Raw genomic sequence first — 19,202 nt, 5'->3', positions numbered from 1 at the left:
CGAGCTCCCTCCGTTGGCCCTTCCGGGAGCCGCCCGGGCTCTAATGCAGGAAGGGGAAGGGGCCGAAGCTGGGGGAAGGCGGGGCAGGAAGGGGGGAACTCTGTGGTCAGGGAGCCACTCGCTGAGCACAGCTGCACAGTGCTGGCAGCGCGTCCGATCCCCGGCTCGCCGCCCTTCAGCTCCGGCCCAAGATGATTCCAGCTGTGCTCTTGATCGTCCTCCTTTCAGTGGAACAAGCAGGTGAGCGGGTTTAGTGCGGCCGAGAGCCGGGCTCCGGGCTGGGAGTCAAGGGCACGCGTCTGGGGGCCGAGGCCGGGGCAGAGGGGGGCTGGCGGCGGGCAGGTGGGCACGGGGCTCAGACGGACACCGAGACCTTGAGGCTGGTCCCGTCGGGTCCCCATCGGGGTGCGAGAGTCCTGGTTCCCTCCCTTGTGGTCTGGACTTCTTCGGGATCGATAGCGGGCAAGGCTTCAGTGTGGCAGGGAATGGTTGTGTGATGTAGGGCCGGTCTGGGGAGAAGCTCCCTTCCCCATGATCAGCATTTCCTGTGTGGTGTCTTTGGGCCGGTCCGCCGGGAGGTGATCTCTAGCTGGTTAACGATACTGACAGAGCCCCTTCAGGAAGGCGGGAGCCCGTCCTTAGGCTTGGGAGTGAGGCAAGGACAACCAAAATAGACCCGTGTTCTGCCTCCGTGGGCCATCTCCGGCGTAGACCATTCTGCCAACAGCCGCCATGAGTGTGGGCAGCACTCGATGCCCGGCTCTGGAGGCCTGAGCACCAGCCAAGAGATGGGGGCAGATGTGGGGAGTTCTCAGCAGCTCTAGGTTTCCGGTCACTCAGCGTTCGTTCGTTCTTTCTTTCTTTCTTTCTTTCTTTCTTTCTTTCTTTCTTTCTTTCTTTCTTTCTTTCTTTCTTTCTTTCTTTCTCTTTCTTTTTTTCTTTCTCTCTCTTTTTCTTTCTTTCTTTAATGTTTATTCATTTTTGAGAGACAGAGACAGAGTGTGAGCAAGGGAGGGGCAGAGAGAGAGAGGGAGACACAGAATCTGAAACAGGCTCCAGGCTCTGAGCTGTCGGCACAGAACCCGACGCGGGGCTCGAACTCACAAACTGTGAGGTCCTGACCTGAGCCGAAGTCGGACACTCAACCGACCGAGCCACCCAGACCTTGTCACTCAGTTTCTTGATCCGCCACCCCTCGCTCGCTTTGGGCCGCCCGTGTGTATGGTTTGTGAAGAGGGTTGCCACTGAGGCTTGGGGAGGAGCGGGTGAGTGAAACGTCAGGGAGATGGGACATTGAAAGATTGGGGGGGGGTCCAGCAGCGCCCCTGTGCAGCAGAGGGAGGGAGGGATTCCGTGACTGCCAGCATGCCGCCGTGAGGCAAGAACGGAGCAGGGGCACTGAGGCAGAGGGAGGGGCACGAGCTCTGACAGCAGAGAGCCTGGAGTTGAGCTCTAGCTCTCTCCCTTCATCCTCTGGCCCTCCAGGAGTTAACTTAGCTCTCCCCAGCCTCAGTTTCTTCATTCGTAAAATGGCAACCACAGTGTCTCTCCCCCCCCCCCCCCCCGACGGGGTAGTTTTGAGATTTAGGCGGTATTGCGTGAAAGCGCGTCAGGGCATAGAAATTACTCCACTGACCTCACTCGTGTGCCCACCAGCCCTTCAGATAGGGGCTGAGGGCAGACGGGGGCTGGTGCTCAGACCCTATTTGTTTCTTTTAAGTTTTTATTATGTATTTTTGAGAGAGGGAGACACACAGAGCATGAGCAAGGGAGGGGCAGAGAGAGAGGGAGACACAGAATCCGAAGCGGGCTTCAGGCTCCGAGCAGTCAGCACACCCCGACACCGGGTGCGAACCTGCGAACCTTGAGGTCATGACCCAAGCTGAAGTCAGACGCTTAACCGACCGAGCCACCCAGGCGCCCCCCCACCCTTGTTTGATTTTTGTTTTAAGTTTCTGTATTTATTTTGAGAGAGAGAAAAAACCCAAGCAGGTTCCCCACCACCAGCACGGAGCCCCTTGTAGGGCTCAAACTCCCCAACCGCGAGACCGTGACCTGAGCCGAAATCAAGAGTCGGAGGCTTAAGTGACTGAGCCACCCAGGCGCCCCGCTGTTTGATTTTTTTTTTTTTTTTTTTGATTGCACAAAACTTCCTCTCTCCGCGGCCCAGGGTGAGTGAGTAACAGGGCAGAGTGTCCGGACGCGGAATCCAGCCTGCAGTCATCCCGCCGAGGCTGGGCTGAGACGCTCTCCCGGCCGTGCGCAGAGCCATCGGGATCTGTGAGGCCTAGGAGAGCAGACACCTGTTTTTCCACTTCGACGTGTCTTGCAGTGGGCCCGAGGGTGATGAGGCTGGGGCTCAGGGATAACCAATAGCTGCCTTCCCTCCCTTCCCCGGCTCACATCCTTCCTGTCCAGCCCTCAGCCACAGGTCACAGGACTCAACAGAGACACTCCTGTGGTTTCTTCAGTGAAATTTGTCACCGCCTGTCCGTCACCCTGCCCCTCTGGGCTGAGGTTTCGGTCTCAGCACAGTGAACTCAGATAAGTCCCTTGAGGGCTGTGAAGTGCTCAGTGGCGCCTGAGGAGCCGACAGCGCGAACCCAGGGGGCTCGGCTCTTGGCACCTACCTGTAGGGCGCCATCGAAGTGGTGCCCTCCGTGCTTCCTGTCCTAGCCCTGCCCTAGTGCGAGGGAGAAGAGGGTAAGCCGAGAGGAATAGGATCCAGAGAGGAAGCTCCAGTGTCTCTCTCCTCGGAGCCTCCCCGCCAGGCCCCGTCCTACCCGCCGGAGCCCTTTCCCTTCTGTCCCCTGGACGCCAGATCTTCCCTGATGCCCCGACCCCTCGGGCCCCCTCTATCCCCTCAGCCGCCCTGGGAGAGCCTCAGCTCTGCTATATCTTGGATGCCATCCTGTTCTTGTATGGTATAGTCCTCACCCTGCTCTACTGCCGCCTCAAGGTAAGGCTGGGGGAGGCTCGGAGCGGGGAGAGGGCTGGCAAGAGGCATGGGAGGGCCGGCCGAGCAGGAGGGCTTTGAGGAGTGGGAATGACAGGGGCTCCCCACGAAGTTAGGAGGGAGGGGGTTGGGCCACTAACTCCGCCATTACTGATTACCTTTCCCCCACTCCAGATCCAGGTGCGGAAGGCGGCGATAGCCAGCTATGAGGTATGGACCCTTCCACGCGTGGGGGTCGGTTTGACGGCCTCTCGGCCTCGGGGTCCGCGGCCTCCGGGAGGGCGTGAGTCTTGGGTGCCGACCGGCACGAGCTTCAGAGCCCCCCGCCCCCACACCCCATCCCTAGCCAAGTCACGAGTGGAATATTCGGCGGGTGACAAGGGAGGGTCATGTGGAGAGTGACCATGAGCACGGGCGGGTTGGATGTGGTGTGTTACGTGCGTTGGTGGCCATGTGGGCACGTGGCGTTCCTGCCCTGGAGTGTCGCTGCGAGGACCCTCCCGCCCCGGGGGCCTGCCACCTCCCCGGGAGGGGACAACGCTGCCGCGGGACCCTGAAGGAGGGGGCGGGTCTCTAATGCCTTTGCCCCTTTTGCCTCCGCAGAAATCAGATGGCATTTACACGGTGAGTGACCCTGTCTCCCTCCACCCCAGCCCCGGGAAGTCGGCAGAAGAGGGTGGGATTTTGTGTGACTGTTGGAAGACACGGGGTCTGTGGGGGTGGGTGGGAGCCCTGACCATCCTCTGACCTCCGACCCCAGGGCCTGAGCACCCGGAACCAGGAGACTTATGAGACCCTGAAGCATGAGAAACCACCCCAGTAACTTTAGGACAGATGCCCTTGGCCGCATCCTTCCGCGCCTGTTCTCCTAGCCCTCATGGTCGGCGTCACACATGCCTCCCATTCATGCCAGCTGACCCCGTCTCTGCGATGATGCTATGCCCGCCCCCCCCCCCCCCCCCCAGGTTAATGTGCACACTGGTTCTTCCTCCCCGTCGAAGACCTGTGCTCAGATGCTAGTCATGAACGTTTATATTTTCGCCTCCCCTCCTTTCCTCCCCCTTCTCTTTCCCGTCTCCAACCCCCCCTCGACAATGACAAGAGAGGACCACCAATAAAGCCGCCACAGACTGGACCCTATTCGTTCATTTACCACGTATTTATTCAGCCTCCACTGGGCACTAGGCTGGGTTCTGAAGATACCATTTTTAAGTAAACAGCCCCTGACCTTACAGAGCTCACAATCCAACAGACATCAGGCTGACCCTTGCCTGGTCAAAGGGACGAAAGCTGACTGTGGCGGCTGAGGCCGAGGCCGGGGGGTGGGCAGGAATGAGACCCCCGGCCCCAGGTTCTCTGGCGCGGAGCTCGAACAGGAAGTGAAGTGTTGGGAGTCTGGGCCCATTTAGAAACATTGGAACCCAAGAAACGACGCCCGCACCCAGCTTGGCTTTCCGTGTCTGGCAACTGAACCAAGGTCAGGTCGTGGAGAAGCCTGGCTGTCCAACCCTCCCCCCGCCACCCCCCTCCCCCCAGATCGGAGTGGGCTTCAGGGAACAGCGTGGGGACAACCCACAATGCACACATACGTGGGCAGTGGCATGGCTGAAAAGCCAAAACCAAACATGCAGGATAATGGTGTGACAGAACCTTGGAAGGTTTCACGGGAACAGTGGGTTTTCGGCGCGTCTGGGGCAAGAGGGACCTCAGAGGGCCGGGCCGGGGGTGCGGGTGGGTGAAGCAAAGGGGAGCAAATTGGGTCTAGATGGGGGGAGGGCAGCTCCTCCGAGCACGTAGGTGGGTGGCCGGGGCTTCACCCTTGTCAGTCCCCGTCCTGCTTGTGGCTGTCCCAGGAGGGCAGGATTTCCTGTGGTGTCTGAATCCCACCAGATGCTGCCACTCCTACCTGTGACCCGGAAGCCCTGTCAGAGTAGGACTACCCCTGGCACTCCCCGTGTTGGGGAAGACTGTGCACCACGCAGCGACTCACCCTGTTGAGAGTGTTTCCCAGCTTGCTTGTAGTATTTGATCTGGTCAGTAACCCGGTGGGGGGGGGGGGGGCAGGGAGGGGGTTCAGGCTCTTTGAAGGTAATTAACCTGTCCGAGGTCATCCTGCAAGTGACAGACTGAGACCTCTTTGTCCCCACACATCTTACCCCGTGAGAAAACACCAGAAACTGGGAAAGAGAGGGAGGAAAATAACCATGAGTGGTGAGGGCCTCGAAGGCCAGACTGAAAAGGCTGATCAATCCGCAAAAGAACGTGGAGCCAGCGTGGGCGTCTGGGGAAACCGTGATCTCAGAGGAGATACGAGAAATGAGCCACGGCCGGAAGGTAACTGTTTTACACGCAAAGTGGGAGCGAACTTTTATGGGAACGTGCCTACTTTTCGTTGCCCTGCATTCTGGTGTGTGAGTGGCCCCCGTCGGCCCGGCCTGATTTCCACCCCATTTTGATTTGATCCAGGAGACCTTAGCTGGCTATCCTGTCTGCTAGTTTCAGTTCTGGCTACCTGGCCAGTTCTGTGAACAGCACCCGGGTAATAGTGGGGGAGGGGTTCGGAAGGGCTGTTCCCCAGACAGGGGGTCTAGGTGAGAGATTTTCAGCGGAAGGATTGGAGCACTTTGGGGGGCAGGGGAGTGAATACAAGTATTTTCTGCAGGAGTATTCCCCTGGCTGAGAAGGGAAGGGAGGGTCTTGGGTTCATTTTTGGGAAGCCGTCTCCTCTTCATAGAATGGTCAGGAGGCAGTTCTGGCGGGGGCAGGGTAGGGGGGCAAGTGCCCTCTTTGCCTGTGACCGCCAGGAGTCTAGGGACTCAGTTTGTGAACCTGGCCTGCCTTTCACCGTCCCTTGTGCAATGCAGAGGCTCTTCTGTCCGCTGCAAAGCAGTTCCCAGGCTTGTGGGCAGAAGAATCCCAGACAGAGCTCCTCCCCCGCCCCCCCCCGCCCCGCCCTTTGTCTCCCTCTTTTGTCTCTTCAGCCCTCCTCTCCTCTCACCGAGCCCCTCTCCCAGTGGGAGCCCCTCTCTCTGTTCTCCCCTCACCGATTCCCCGTCTCCCAAAGCACCAGGCTCGCACCTGACCCCTTCAATATTTATTGCAGAAAAGAAGGGGCGGGTTGGGAGAGGGCTCTAGGCCTGGCCAGTGGGAGTTCCAGGGCCCAGCTGGGGGTGGAGGACAGCGGTCTGGACACCTCACTGGGTGGCAGGCTGTGTTTTCAGGTCCATGAAGCTGTTCAAGAAGTTAATCAGGTCAGTTCCAGCCTTCTTGACCAGGGGAGTTAACTGCTCCTGGGTCTTCTCGAAGTAAGCCCTGTGTATTCGGAGGATTAGAGGTCAGTGTGAGAGACCAGGGGCCTTGTGGGTGGTGGGAGATGAGACCCAGCTCCCCAGACTTTAGTGCCTGGTCCATCCTGTCATGACCACCACACTCGGAGGAGGAGAGACAAGCCCTCCCCTGGGCAGAGGAACAGACCCTAGAGATTGACATTCAAAGCCTGTCCAAGAGGTCCACGGGACCTATGCGGTGGTGAAGGAATCTTTCTGTCCCACGTAAACCCCCTCCTCCCTGGGGCGCCTGGGGGGCTCAGTTGGTTAAGCATCTGACTTTGGCTCGGGTCGTGATCTCACAGTCCGTGAGTTCGAGCCCCACGTCGGGCTCTGTGCTGACAGCTCGGAGCCTGGAGCTGCTTCGGATTCCGTGTCTCCCTCTCTCTCTGCTCCTCCCCTGCTCGCACTCTGTCTCTCTCTCAAAAATAAATAAACAGTAAACAAAACAAAAAATTAATCCTCCCTAACCCCCACCCTTGAGCTCAGTCTTCTGTGCAACCTTTGATCTTCCCTTCTTTCTCTCTACAGCTCCCTGGTTCCTGACCACCACTACCCCCTCCCCCGCCTCTTTTCTTTTCTTTCTTTCTTTTCTTTCTTTCTTTTCTTTCTTTCTTTCTTTTCTTTCTTTCTTTCTTTCCTTTCTTTTCTTTCTTCCTTCCTTCCTTCCTTTCCTTCTTTCTTTCTTTTTTTTTTAAAAGATTTTATTTTTAAGCAATCTCTACACCCAATGTGGGGCCTGAACTCACAATCCAGGGACCAAGACTTGCATGCTCTCCGTTCGCCCAGGTGTCCCCTGAACCTTTTTCACTGAAACTTACTTTGCCTGGGCCTGAAGCTCTGGGCCCTTGGCCTTCTCCACCAGGTCCTTGCCGTAGTCAGTCACCGTCTGGAAGTACTGAGAGACCAGTCTCTGTAGACTCAGCTCCTCCGCCTGTCTCCTCACCAAAGCCCCTGCACGCACGGAAACACACGCACGCGCACATACCTTCTTAGCTGGATACCCATCAAGGAGCTCTCAGGCCCCTCCCCAAACAGGTACCCAGCTCGGGAGCTTTAGAGGGGGAACGATCTATCTTTTGAGCTCTCTGGTGGCTAGAGCGGGGCATAGGAGCGCAGCCAGATGGGTAGCTACGACCCCCAGCACCTTCTCCTTCTTTGGGACCCCTCTCTGTACCACACCCACCTTCAAGGCTACAGACGGTGAGGAGTAGCACAGCCATTGCCAGCAGCTTCATGGTGGTGACGGTGGGGAAGGTGGCCTGGAAACAGGTGGGGGTAGGGGAGGGGCTGAAGCCGAACGAGCTTCATTCAGTTTCAGCCCCTCCCCGGAGATGGCTACTTAAGTACCCACTCCGACCGGGTTCCCTCCCTTCCCACAATTAAAACCTGGCCTTTGGATCCCGACCACACCGCTTGCTCCCTTACCCTACCGGGTCAGTGTGTGTGTCCTCGTTGTCTGTGCCTGCTGACTGGGGAGACAGGGGCTATATATACGGCTGCTTCCCCACGCCCCCTGTCAGGTGATAAGGACTGTGGAAGGACCCGATGGGGCAGGGGCCATGTTGGAGTAAACAAGTCAGAGAAATGGGGGAGGAGAGGACAAGCACGTGGGGGACTCATGGTGAGGGGGGGCGGGGCATGGGGAGGCAGGCCTTAGTGGAGTCCAAGGGGATACACTCCAGGCTTATTCAACATTCACTTTTTTGGGGTCTGGGGCTGGCAGCCCTCGGATTTGAATACTGCAGGGGGGCCCCTGGGTGGCTCAGTTGGTTGGGCGTCTGACTCCGGCTCGGGTCATGATCTCGCCGCTTGTGGTCCCGACGCCCACCCCCGCGTCGGGCTCTGTGCTGACAGCTCGGAGCCTGGAGCCTGCTTAGGATTCTGCGTCTCCCTCTCTCTCTGGCCCTCCCTCCCTCGTGCTCTCTCTCAAAAATCAACATTACAAAAATGTTTTTAAAAAATGAATGCTGCAGGAAGGGTTTCTAGTCTCCCCTGGGAAGCCCTGACATATGAAGCCCACAGCAGCCGTTGGTAACTTTGTCCCATTGTGGGTAGATTTTCTCTCCCCAGAATCATCCCCTTCACTGTAACTTGGCAGAGCGGAATTGGGAACAGAAGAAAGGAGAAAGGAGTAGAAATCAGGGGATGGGGTGAGGGGAATGAGGATTAGGAGAGTCCTGTGACGGGCCAAAGGGCGGGTATGATCGCATCTCTCCAGTGTTCAGTTAATGTGTGACAAGGAGGGAGAAAACACGAGAGCCCAGAATGACCCTCCCGAGTGCTGATAAATGAGGACACCCCACCCCCAATAAAACAAATTCAGAAAGTAGCCTCTGCCTTCTCCTTCCCAAACGGCGGGCCCTGGCAAGAAAGGAAGTGAACGAGAGTCCTCTACCAAGGATAAAGGTCGAAGTTCCCTGGTCATTCTCAAGTGGTGGTCAGCCAATGTGAGTCAGCAGGGGCCACCGCATCCCTCTGACCAAGGCCCCAGCCCCCGTGCCAGCTCTGATTGTGAGGGAGGAGAGAAGGGGTCGGAGAGGTGAGGGCTAGTGGGGGAAGTGACCGGGGGCCCCAAATTCTTGCTTCATCTTCAATTATTCCTCTGTGGAATGCCTAGTACTTGAAGAGCCCTCCATGGACTGTCCCTGGCTGTGGAGTGGAGTTCATTTGGGGACCAACAGATTTTATCTGCCAACAACACCTGGGCCACGGGGGGATGGGGGGGATTAACCCATAAGGGGCAGCTGTTTTAGGGAATAGTTTTGGTTTTTTTTTTTTAATTTTTAAAAATGTTTTATTTGTTTTTTGAGAGAGAGACAGAGCGTGAGCGGGGGAGGGGCGGAGAGAGAGGGAGACACAGAATCGGAAGCAGGCTCCAGGCTTGGAGACATCAGCACAGAGCCCGATGCGGGGGCTCCAACTCACCGACCGTGGGATCATGACCTGAGCCCGAGTCGGACGCCTAACTCAGGAAATGGTTTCGTTAGTACGAAGGCTGCAGCCCCTGCTCCTTCCACCGCAACTGCCACCCATTTCCCTTCCGCCAAGAGAACTAGAAGGTGAACTTGGGGACTTGTAGACCTCCAGGTGTGGGGCCATGTTCCAGGGAGAGCAGTACTCGCGAGCAGTACTCATCTGGAGGTGCACTGTGCACTGTGCTGTACTGGGGAGGGTTGTCAGGAGTCCCTAGGGGTTCGAGGTGGGGGCACCCAGGAGCCATAGGAACCAGGGTCCCTATGAAGTCCTCGCAATCATTCCGTCCGCCGCCCTTCACAAAACGGGTCTCCAGGCCGTAGGGTGAAAGTGGCCCAAGTTCCAAGATGCTCCCTCTAGTGTCTTGTACGCTCACAGCTTTTCTCCCCCCGACCTTGTAGACGCCGGGCGATCTAAGGCCATCCACTTGAGTAAGTCTAAGGAGCTACCAATCAAGTCCCGCCCGCCTCTGCAGTGCCTGGGTTGGAGCTCCCTGGACCTGCGTCTGCCACTCCTTCGCTTCCTCCTCTCCCATTGGCCGCGGGGAGAGGGAGGCAGCTTTTTTTTTTTTTTTTATCGATTGGGCGGGGCCCAATCAAGGGAGGGTCGGTCGGATCTTTGATGTCTTTTTTTTGCCCGATTCCAAGATGGCGTGGATGACCACGCTGGGAATGCAGCGTGAAGCCGCAGTTCTGCCATCACTCAAGATGGCTGCCCCCATCAAGATGACCGGGGTGTGCCGGGGGAAAGGAGGCAGCAGGATAGTCTGAGACGGTAAGAGCTACTGCTTCATTGCAAGCCTCGCCTTGGGGCCTAGGAATGGAGAGCAGAAAGACTGGGAAGCTGGGTGAGGTCTGTGTGGGAGCTAGGGTTAGAGAATGGGGGAGGGGAGGGGGTGACAGGTGGGGGTGAAGGATCAAAGATGGGACGGGAGTGTGGGGGTGTCTGGGGTTCAGTCTCCCCACCGGTGCCCTCTCCCCACTCTTCCTGTTCCAGGTGTAGCGTCGGACCATGTGGAAGTTTCTGGGACTGGGGAGTCGGATGATGGGGGGTGGGGCCCGTGGGGGATAGAGGGAGCAATAGCGTCCTTTCTCAGGCTAACCCCGGCCCCTCCCCTGTCCTCTGGACTGAAATGGGGAACACACTGGGCCTGGCACCGATGGGGGCTTTGCCCCGCCGGAGCCCCCGGCGAGAGGAACCTCTGCCCAACCCTGGGAGCTTCGATGAGCTGCACCGGCTATGCAAAGGTGAGAACTTGGCATGTGGGTGTCTCAAGTTGAAGGGGCAGAGCAGGGGAGGGTCCTGAATGCTGGGTGTCCAGTGATGGGAGCAGGAAAGGGAGATCACAGCCGGGGCATCCAGCCCCTGGGAGGATCCCGTGCCTGAATGGAGTGGAGCATTTCGTGATAGGACTCGAAAGGAGGTCAGATCCTCCAAAGTGCTTTCTATGGGATTGGAAGGGGAGACTTACCTCTGGGGGTAGGGGTGCCTTGTCTGTGCTTATTCCTCCCCTTCCCCTCCCCTCCACCCCCTTCAGATGTGTTCCCAGCACAGATGGAGGGAGTGAAGCTCGTTGTCAACAAGGTTCTGAGCAGCCATTTCCAGGTGCTCCCACTTCTCTGGCCCTCCTCACTATCCCTCCCCGCCTATCCCTGGATCCTCCTCCTCCTCCTCGCCTTTGTACTCAAGCCTTAAGCAGGCTCTATGGGACAAATGAGGGAGGATGTGGGGCTCTCCCTGCTTCCCTTGCCTGTGGGACTTGTTGCTTTTTGTCTGGTGTTGGCTATGTGGAATCTTTGGGATTCTTAAAAGGCCATCTGGCTGGGGAGCAGCTGGGTGGGGAGGGGGTTGAAATCGGCAGGAACGCGTTCCTCCAGTGACTTCTCTTTCCTCAGGTGGCTCACACCGTGCATATGAGTGCTCTGGGCTTGCCAGGCTATCACCTCCACGCGGCCTACGCGGGGGACTGGCAACTTAGCCCCACAGAGGTGAGGACTCCTCACGCCGGGGTCATCTCCCTGAAAGCCCAGCCGGGACTCGGGCCTAGAGGAGGAGGAAATGTGTGTGTTATGGGGAAGAGCGTACAGGGCACCTGCTTCTCTGTGTTTCCTCTGAAGGGGAGAGAGGGGGGAAAGGTGGCCCGAGAAGTCTATCTCTGTGGCTCCACCAGGGGGCGCTGGGTACTGTTAAAGAAATCCTAGCGAGTTGGATGGAGGCTGAGCGGTGCCCCCCACCAGCTGGGTCTTACTGGGGACCCTCTCCAACAGGTGTTCCCCACTGTGGTAGGGGATATGGACAGCAGCGGCAGCCTCAACGCCCAGGTCCTGCTCCTCCTGGCAGAGCGGCTCCGAGCCAAGGCTGTCTTCCAGGTGACCCATGGTCCCGACCTCTATCCGCTGAAGCCTGTCCTCCTCCATGGGTGTCCTGCTCTGGGGGCTCCAGCGAGAGGAGCGGAGGCCCCGGTGACCGCAAAGGAGGAGGAAGGCTTCACTCCTTTTTCTCCCCGCTGCAGACGCAGCAGGCCAAGTTCCTGACGTGGCAGTTCGATGGCGAGTATCGAGGAGATGATTACACAGCTACTCTGACCCTGGGGAATCCTGACCTGATTGGGGAATCGGGTGAGGAATTGGGACAGGGTTCTTTTGATCTTGGCTGATCACTTGCTAACGTTGGCGAGGCCTCGTCGCCGTCGTCTGTGCGGATCGGGGACTGGAAAGTTCTTGGGTGGGCCGGGGCGGCGGAGCAGGCCCAGACGTTGTCCCTGTGACCGATGCCATGTGTCTCCACTACCCCGCAGTGATCATGGTCGCTCACTTCCTGCAGAGCCTCACCCATCGGCTGGTGCTGGGAGGAGAGTTAGTTTATCACCGGCGGCCAGGCGAAGAGGGGGCCATCTTGACCCTGGCTGGGAAGTACTCGGGTATGGGGTGAGGGGGGAGTAGCGATGGGGAGGGGAAATGCCGGCCTTGGCGAGGGCTCCTGGCCCGTGTCCTGCTACAGTAACGCCCCTTGTCTCCTCCCCTTTGGTTTCGACAGCCCTGCACTGGGTGGCCACGTTGAATGTGGGATCAGGTGGGGCCCATGCAAGTTATTACCACAGGGCCAACGAACAGGTGAGATTACCGACGCCATCTTCCGCCCCCGCAAGTCAGTCGTGAACTCTGACCCCTCCAGACGGCCACGGCCCCTGCTGGCCTACTGTTCTTCCTACCCACACGGCACAGACGTTGTCCCCCGCCTGCCTTCATCCCGCGTGTCCCCCGTCAGGGCTCCTCGAGGCCTCACTGAGACAGATCCTTCTCCCACCCTTGCCCTGCTTCTCAGGTTCAGGTCGGGGTGGAGTTTGAGGCAAACACGAGGCTACAAGACACAACCTTCTCCTTTGGTTACCACCTGACTCTGCCCCAGGCCAACATGGTGTTTAGAGGTGAGGGTCATTCGGACAGCATTCGCAGGTGCCGAGGGCTTGGGGGCACCGAGGGAGGGAAGGTCCGCCTTACTTCTGACCCCTTTCTGCAAGCCTGTTAAATAACCCGGTCCAGGGGCACTTGGGGGTGGGGGGGGGGGCTCAGTCGGTCAGGCATCCGACTTCGGCTCAGGTCATGATCTCGGGGTTCTAGAGTTCGAGCCCCGCGTCGGGCTCTGGGCTGTCAGCTCAGGGCCTGGAGCCCGCTTCGGATTCTGTGACTCCCTCTCTCTCTCTCGCCCCGCCCCCCCCCCCACCAGAGAAATAAACATTAAGAAAAATTAAAAAAATAAATACCTAACCCGGTCTACATTCCGTTCCCCCACAGGCTTGGTGGACAGTAACTGGTGTGTGGGTGCCGTGCTGGAGAAGAAGATGCCCCCCTTGCCTGTCACCCTAGCCCTCGGAGCCTTCCTCAACCACTGGCGCAACAGGTTCCATTGTGGGTTCAGCATCACTGTGGGCTGAGGTTGTCCCAGAGCCGGCACCCGCTGAAGCTGGAGCCTCCGAGTCAGGTGCCCGAGGGCCAGAGACTAGGCCCCTCTCCAGAGCCCACCCTGCCGGGTGACCTCTAGGTCCCAGGAGCAGAGTGGGGGACAGGGCCGTGCCCTCCTCAGAACTGGGGCTGCCGCAGGGGCGGCTGCCGAGGGGCTGGCGTGAGGCTCCGACCTCTGCCACCAGCCCCCCCCCCGCCCCCGGCGTCCTCTTCCCGTGCTCTTGTGGCTCTGGACCGAGGGAGAAGGATTAGGGGGTCTGGCTGGCTGACTTCTCTCCCCTCACTCCCCCCCCCCCCGCCCCTACATCTCCCTGTCGATTAAAGCTCCCAGCGTCTTCCTCTTCAGAGCAGAAAAGTCTGCATGGGATCAGCTCCCCGTCCTGTTTTCCATCCCAGAGTCTCCCGAGGGCTGAAGGGCTAAATCTTTGCCCTGGGAAAGTGGGCCCCCCCTCACTTCCCGGAAGGCGCTTCTTTACCTCTTCGCCCCGAGGCTCCCTCCTTCCTCATTCTCTGTGCTTCCGGAGAACAACTCTGTCCCCGTGGTCGTCCCCCACGGCCCCCAAGACTGCATGAAGAGGCAGTTATCGCTTTGGTCTTTCATTGCCACCACTGGGCTCCCTTTCTAGCGGTCCCAACCTCTGGCCCCAGTATTTCCCCCTTCCCCAGTCCCGTGTGTCCACATGGGCTGGGGCCTCAGCTGCAGATCTCCTGGAGCAGTGGCATCATGGCGGCCAGCCCCTGGATGTGCCGGATTTGGTAGCCAAAGGCGTTGTTAATGCTCCGGAGCTCGGCCAACAGGCCCAGCAGCTTCGCATACAGAAACCTTTGGAGGAAGCGGTGGGGTCACCAGGGAAAGAGGAGGAAAATAAGGTAGCTGAGAGTCTTGCCCTGACGTCCTGAGCCCCTGAACTGTCCCTCGGCGAAGCTAGGTCTGACCCCTAGAGAAAATCACGCTCTGGTAGGACAAATTTATCCAGAATTCCAAAAGGTCCCCGAGGGGGTCCTCTGACACTTTCCTCTCTCACCATGCCGTATTTCTTGAACCCAGAGGTCTGAGGGCCAAGTGTGAAGAAAGCCCCAGATGTGGCCAGGACGTCACCTGTGTGGAGTCTGTGGATCGGGTCTTCTAGAGCAGGTTCTAGAAGGTGGGTGCGTCCTGTGGTGTAAAGCATCCCTCTCCTGGCCAAACCGGCTCATTGAGGAACAGCCGAGAACAAGGGGAGTGCCCCTCAGAGCCTGAGTAGATCACGGACTTTTGGGCCAGGGGACCGGCCTGGGCCATGAAACTGAACGACCCCGACTTCAAGGGGGAATGAATGAAACATTAACGGGCCCCACGGAGAGAAGGGGAAGGGCCAAGGAAAGAGAGCGAACGAGAGACTTGGCCGGCTGCTTGAGCCTGGAGAGTGGACGGGTGAGACAGTGGATGTCATCAATCTCAGGAATGCTGTTATACAGAGCCTGCCAGCTCCTACTTTGCATCTCTACCGAATAAAAAAAAAAAATCTGGAAAAAATCAGGTGAAACGCCTGTAGGAGCACTTTGGATGCCAGAACTCGACGAGGCACGAGGGAAGGACTCGAGCCCCCGAGGGACCCGGTTTCCCAGAGGAAGGGACAGTAAAAGCACTCCCCCTGAGCCCAGCGTTTCCCTCGCCTTCGTGCCCTGGCGTAGCCTCCAGCCCCCCCCCCCCCCCCCCCCCCCCCCCCCCGGGGCCCCCGTACCGACTCCCAGGCCTTGGCTGCTGGCCTTCGATGTAGCTCTGCAGGGTCAGTGCCGTCACCTCTTGCAGATGATCGATCTGTTCCCTCCGGGTAACCCCAGGCCTGTCTGGAAGGAGGTGGGGGTGGCGGGGAAGGACGGGTGGGGTCGGGCGCGGGCCTGCCATGCGGAACGGGCCCAGGCTGGGTTTGAAGACAGAGCCCCGGTCGTGGGTGGGTTCACGGGGCTGGGAGCGGGGGCAGAGGCGGAGGCGGCCCTCTGGGCTTTGGGGACGCTCACCGGGAGAGAAGAGGGCCATGGCGGCCATGAGCACATACTCGGGCTCCTGGAGCTGGAGTCGTCTCAGGGTCCCGTGGAAGCGGAAGAGCAGCTCTAAAAACTGTTCCTGGAAGCCCACTGTGGGAGACGCCAGGCTTAGGATCCGTCGGGTCACCTGGCCGCACACCACACCTCCAAGGGCACGTGCCCTCCGCGGTTCTAGCGCCGTCTCACCGTGGGCTCCGTCCTCTATCGCGTAGTGGAGTGGCCCACAGAGGAAGTTTTGTGTTTGGAGGCAGAAGGTGGTGTTGAGGGCGATATGGCACATCTCTACAGCCGCTCCCTTGAGAAGGGAGATCTGGTCCTCCATGGGCAGGGACCTGTGGGGAGCAGGGGACGAGAGCACCTCAGGCTCCACCCTGAACTTCAGACAGGGAGAGGAGCCCCCCCCCCCCCCCCCCGGTTCTGAGGGAGATACTTAAATTTTTTTTTTTTCAACGTTTATTTTATTTTTGGGACAGAGAGAGACAGAGCATGAACGGGGGAGGGGCAGAGAGAGAGGGAGACACAGCATCGGAAACAGGCTCCAGGCTCCGAGCCATCAGCCCAGAGCCTGACGCGGGGCTCGAACTCACGGACCGCGAGATCGTGACCTGGCTGAAGTCAGACCCTTAACCGACTGCGCCACCCAGGCGCCTCCTGAGGGAGATACTTAAAAACAAAGCTGGGGATTCAGACCTGGTGCTCGGACAGGATGCAGGGTGGGTGAGGGGGGTCGGTGACTTTTTTTTTTTTTCCTTTGGTGTGCGTCTGGGGATTATGACTTCCTGGAGTGTTTTCTTCCTGAAGGGTAAAGGGGAGGTCACATACCGGAAGAGGGGCAGATCCTTGGTGAACTTGATGATTTGCTGCACCATGAAGGTGTTGATCTCCGCGAAGTGCGTCAGCAGAGGTGGTACGGGGACCGAGACGGGCAAATGCTGGTGGCGGACGAACAGATGAGCGGGAGGCTGCAGAGATCAGAGCCTCAGTGAGAGGCTCTCTTTCGGCCGCTCTGGCCCTGGCTTGGAAGGGCGCTGGGCTGAGGTGTCTGTCTACACCGGGGGTTCTGGAGAAGTCTCATCCTCCGAATCGGTGCCTGGAACACAGCCCCCTCCCTCGGGGCAGCCCCCCTTGGGCACCCTTTTGGTCACCTTCCGGCCCGAAGCCTGTCAAGGCTCACCCTGAACTGCACAAACTGGTCAAACATGGTGCCCACGTGGCGGGTGTGGGCCCCCAGGAGAGTCCGGACCAGCTCTTTCTGCTTGTCGCTCAGCTGGCTGGGTGCTCGCTGCGCGCGCCGCTGGGCCTGCTTTGCTCGCCGCAGCGCCAAGGCCTCTGCCGACAGGATCACTGTGTCCGGGGAACACAGATGACAGAGCCACTGAGACCAGCCCAGAGCACCTGTCTCTGCCAGCCCCACGTCCGGGACCCCTCTGGTACCCAGCAGGGTGAAGGATGTGGGGCGGGAGGGCTTGGCTGAAATCCTCGAGGCTCCGGGCTGCAGGGGATTCTTGGCCACTTTTCCATCCTGCCAGGCCCTGCGGCAGAAAAGGGCACCGCGGCGGAGAAAGGAAGGGTGGAGGGTAAGGGGGTCGTCGTGAAGGGAGATGTTTGGCTCCTGGGCCAACACTGACGAGGGAGGGCCCTGGATGCCTAAAACGTCACCGTATGTTTCCACATAGCGCTCTCATTTCGAGGGTTCTGAGGTTAAATCTCCCTGGATGCAGTAACCCTCTGGGTAGAGAGGGCGGGTGTTATTATCTGTGTTTTTCAGAGACATGAGCGGGCTGACACCCCAGTGACAGGTCCAAGGTCACAAACACTTAAGTGACGGAGCTTGAATTTTTTTGTTTGTTTTTAACTTCCACGGTTTCCTTTCCACTGCTCCGTATGGAAAAGTCGTGTGATGTCATGGAAAAAGCAAGGCCTTGGGAGTCAGACAGAAGAGATTAAATACAGATGGTGTAGCTTTGTAGCTGAGCGAACCCGGGGCACGTTGACTTCTGCGAGCCCCGGGGAGACTATCTGTGGGGAGCATAGCCTGGGTACCTGGCACGGAGAAATGACAGCAAGTGATTAACGGATATCAAGTACCTACTGAGTGACAGGCACTATATGTGAAACATAGAAGAGAAAGGTCAAGCCACGTGAACATCTGGGGCAAGCAGAGTCCTGGTGGAGGGGACGGCAAATGCCAGCACACGGGTCCCGAGGGGTGTGTTTGACTCAAGCACTGTGTGGCTTGAGTGTGGCCGTGATGGGCTGAGCCAGGCGGAAAGAGTAGGAGGGAGAGGATCGTGGGATCACGGACCGTAAGGCGGACGAGGAGCCGCTGGGGTTTTGGGCGGAATAGTAACATCGTCGGACTTGTTTCTACTCTTCTTGTGTGACGTACACGCTGTGGGACCAAGGGCAAGGCCGAGAGACCCGGTCCATGGATGCTCGTGTTGGGAGGGGCCAACTCACTGTCCTTCTTCATGCCAGCATCCAGGCACTTCTGCAACCTGCAGGCTGGGCAGTGACGTCTCTGGGTCTTGTTGACCTCACAGCGTCCAGCAAAGGGGCAGGTGAGACCGGTGCTTCTGGTGACGGTTCGTCTGTGGGAGACAGAGACGTTTGGGAGGGCGGGCGGGGATGGCAGCGAACGGGTGGCGACGTGAGGGTTTGAGATGACGTGGTCTAAAAGGATCGGCGGTGACGTAGGCTAATCTGAGCTGTGCCCAAGGGTCCCTGGGGGGCGGGGGGTAGGGTACAACACAAGCATCTCCGTAGGGCCCGGGATCAGCACTCTCGACTAAGGGGTTGTGTCCATAGCACAAACCCTCTGCCTTCCCTCTGTTATTGTATCACCTGTTGGCTCAGTGTTGAGGTTGGCAAGATAGAACATGCTGGCCACAGGGTAGTCGGGCTCTGGGATGCAGGGGGGTTGTAGCTGGACAAGCTCGCGCACATGCCCGGGATTAAAGGCCGCCCGGCGGGCGGTTTGGGAGGTTGTTTCTACGGGGAGGGGGGCTCTCACCTGAAGAAACCCTTGCAGCCCTCACAAGTCAGGGCATGGAAGTGGTAGCCTGTGGCTCGGTCCCCGCACACCGCACAGTTCCTCGGCTCGTCTTCCCCACTGGCCATGGCTTCAGACGTTGGAGTGGCCGTCACGGGCCCCTGAATGTGGGAAGCGTCAGCGGTCAGCTCCTGGTACCCTTGACCCCCTTCTCCCCCTCTTAGAGACCCCCTTCCCGAACCCGCCTTGGATCTGACCCTCTGCATTATCTGTACTTTATTGCTTTTATATATTTATTTTACATTTACGTATTTTTTTTTAACATTTATTTATTTTTGAGACAGAGAGAGACAGAGCATGAACGGGGGAGGGGCAGAGAGAGAGGGAGACACAGAATCCGAAACAGGCTCCAGGTTCTGAGCCATCAGCCCAGAGCCTGACGCGGGGCTCGAACTCACAGACCGCGAGATCGTGACCTGGCTGAAGTCGGACGCTTAACCGACTGCGCCACCCAGGCGCCCCGACATTTACGTATTTTTGAGAGACAGAGAGAGACAGAGCACAAGTGGGGGAGGGGGCAGAGAGAGACGGAGACCAAGAATCCGAAGCGGGCTCCAGGCTCTGAGCTGTTGGCACAGAGCCCGACGCGGGGCGCGAACTCACAAACTGGGAGATCGTGACCTGAGCTGAAGTCTGCCGACTGAGCCCCCCGCCCCCCGCCAGGCGCCCCTGTACTTTATTGCTTTTAGACTCTGCCCCCCCTCAAAGATGTCCTACCTGCTACTCTTGGGCCAGTCACCCGCAGGGCTCAGCATCTGGTGTGGGACACCTCTCCCCAAACTTCCACGCTGCCAGTGTTTGGAGTTAGGGAGTATGGCCCTCCACGCCTGGAAAACAAGGCACTTCTGTTGTGGGTGGCCTCCAGTGGGTCCCAGCGACTACCTAGATAGGGCACAGACTCT

General features: G+C 58.6%; 4 protein-coding genes across 11 annotated transcripts; 2 read left to right on the top strand and 2 right to left on the bottom strand.

Moving 5' to 3' along the window:
• Positions 1 to 82: 82 nt before the first annotated feature.
• On the top strand, positions 83 to 4,096 carry FCER1G (Fc epsilon receptor Ig). Its single transcript, XM_003999564.6, has 5 exons — positions 83 to 240; positions 2,868 to 2,959; positions 3,131 to 3,166; positions 3,560 to 3,580; positions 3,717 to 4,096. Exons 1-5 carry the CDS (start codon positions 192 to 194, stop codon positions 3,777 to 3,779), a joined length of 261 nt encoding a protein of 86 aa, XP_003999613.1. The 5' UTR covers positions 83 to 191; the 3' UTR covers positions 3,780 to 4,096.
• Positions 4,097 to 6,035: 1,939 nt separating this feature from the next.
• On the bottom strand, positions 6,036 to 7,791 carry APOA2 (apolipoprotein A2). 2 transcript variants are annotated; one of them, XM_003999562.4, is made up of 4 exons: positions 7,716 to 7,791; positions 7,469 to 7,544; positions 7,104 to 7,236; positions 6,036 to 6,268 (listed from the first exon to the last, which is right to left on the bottom strand). In XM_003999562.4, the coding sequence occupies exons 2-4, from the start codon at positions 7,518 to 7,520 to the stop codon at positions 6,151 to 6,153; spliced, it is 303 nt and encodes a 100-aa protein (XP_003999611.1). In that variant the 5' UTR covers positions 7,521 to 7,544; positions 7,716 to 7,791; the 3' UTR covers positions 6,036 to 6,150. The 2 variants fall into 2 exon arrangements, with proteins under 2 accessions (XP_003999611.1, XP_019677853.1); XM_019822294.2 differs by having other exon boundaries at positions 7,711 to 7,767.
• Positions 7,792 to 9,831: 2,040 nt separating this feature from the next.
• TOMM40L (translocase of outer mitochondrial membrane 40 like) lies at positions 9,832 to 14,858 on the top strand. 5 transcript variants are annotated; one of them, XM_006943010.4, is made up of 11 exons: positions 9,832 to 10,032; positions 10,355 to 10,505; positions 10,796 to 10,863; positions 11,154 to 11,246; positions 11,526 to 11,627; positions 11,771 to 11,876; positions 12,056 to 12,178; positions 12,295 to 12,371; positions 12,583 to 12,685; positions 13,053 to 13,158; positions 14,269 to 14,858. In XM_006943010.4, the coding sequence occupies exons 2-11, from the start codon at positions 10,391 to 10,393 to the stop codon at positions 14,348 to 14,350; spliced, it is 975 nt and encodes a 324-aa protein (XP_006943072.1). In that variant the 5' UTR covers positions 9,832 to 10,032; positions 10,355 to 10,390; the 3' UTR covers positions 14,351 to 14,858. The 5 variants fall into 5 exon arrangements, 4 of the variants coding, with proteins under 4 accessions (XP_006943072.1, XP_006943071.1, XP_006943073.1 ...); XM_006943009.4 differs by having other exon boundaries at positions 9,833 to 10,032; positions 10,255 to 10,505; XM_006943011.4 differs by lacking the exon at positions 9,832 to 10,032 and having other exon boundaries at positions 13,053 to 13,239.
• Positions 13,805 to 19,202, bottom strand: NR1I3 (nuclear receptor subfamily 1 group I member 3). Of its 3 annotated transcripts, none has more exons than XM_006943014.5 (9): positions 19,018 to 19,202; positions 18,262 to 18,401; positions 17,709 to 17,839; positions 16,423 to 16,592; positions 16,071 to 16,210; positions 15,435 to 15,580; positions 15,222 to 15,338; positions 14,945 to 15,050; positions 13,805 to 14,043 (listed from the first exon to the last, which is right to left on the bottom strand). In XM_006943014.5, exons 2-9 carry the CDS (start codon positions 18,366 to 18,368, stop codon positions 13,914 to 13,916), a joined length of 1,047 nt encoding a protein of 348 aa, XP_006943076.1. In that variant the 5' UTR covers positions 18,369 to 18,401; positions 19,018 to 19,202; the 3' UTR covers positions 13,805 to 13,913. The 3 variants fall into 3 exon arrangements, 2 of the variants coding, with proteins under 2 accessions (XP_006943076.1, XP_044904368.1); XM_045048433.1 differs by having other exon boundaries at positions 15,260 to 15,338; XR_006591435.1 differs by having other exon boundaries at positions 13,904 to 14,043; positions 14,945 to 15,046.

The sequence above is a fragment of the Felis catus genome, chromosome F1, assembly GCF_018350175.1.
Source record: "Felis catus isolate Fca126 chromosome F1, F.catus_Fca126_mat1.0, whole genome shotgun sequence".
Classification (NCBI taxonomy): Eukaryota; Metazoa; Chordata; class Mammalia; order Carnivora; family Felidae; genus Felis; species Felis catus.
This window is presented reverse-complemented; position numbering and strand designations above follow the sequence as displayed.

What these genes read in the sequence shown, in the direction of transcription:
- FCER1G (XM_003999564.6), top strand. Translation starts at nt 192, where the DNA reads ATGATTCCAGCTGTGCTCTTGATCGTCCTCCTTTCAGTGGAACAAGCA. An exon ending in CCTTTCAGTGGAACAAGCAG is followed by an intron (nt 241 to 2,867) that starts GTGAGCGGGTTT and finishes CTATCCCCTCAG; the next exon opens with CCGCCCTGGGAGAGCCTCAG. An exon ending in AATCAGATGGCATTTACACG is followed by an intron (nt 3,581 to 3,716) that starts GTGAGTGACCCT and finishes CTCCGACCCCAG; the next exon opens with GGCCTGAGCACCCGGAACCA.
- APOA2 (XM_003999562.4), bottom strand. Translation starts at nt 7,520, where the DNA reads ATGAAGCTGCTGGCAATGGCTGTGCTACTCCTCACCGTCTGTAGCCTT. An exon ending in CACCGTCTGTAGCCTTGAAG is followed by an intron (nt 7,237 to 7,468) that starts GTGGGTGTGGTA and finishes CCGTGCGTGCAG; the next exon opens with GGGCTTTGGTGAGGAGACAG. An exon ending in GAGCTTCAGGCCCAGGCAAA is followed by an intron (nt 6,269 to 7,103) that starts GTAAGTTTCAGT and finishes CCGAATACACAG; the next exon opens with GGCTTACTTCGAGAAGACCC.
- TOMM40L (XM_006943010.4), top strand. Translation starts at nt 10,391, where the DNA reads ATGGGGAACACACTGGGCCTGGCACCGATGGGGGCTTTGCCCCGCCGG. An exon ending in GGCCAACATGGTGTTTAGAG is followed by an intron (nt 12,686 to 13,052) that starts GTGAGGGTCATT and finishes GTTCCCCCACAG; the next exon opens with GCTTGGTGGACAGTAACTGG. An exon ending in CTCAACCACTGGCGCAACAG is followed by an intron (nt 13,159 to 14,268) that starts GTTCCATTGTGG and finishes TCTTGAACCCAG; the next exon opens with AGGTCTGAGGGCCAAGTGTG.
- NR1I3 (XM_006943014.5), bottom strand. Translation starts at nt 18,368, where the DNA reads ATGGCCAGTGGGGAAGACGAGCCGAGGAACTGTGCGGTGTGCGGGGAC. An exon ending in GGCTGCAAGGGTTTCTTCAG is followed by an intron (nt 17,840 to 18,261) that starts GTGAGAGCCCCC and finishes TGTCTCCCACAG; the next exon opens with ACGAACCGTCACCAGAAGCA. An exon ending in TGCTGGCATGAAGAAGGACA is followed by an intron (nt 16,593 to 17,708) that starts GTGAGTTGGCCC and finishes CCCCGGACACAG; the next exon opens with TGATCCTGTCGGCAGAGGCC.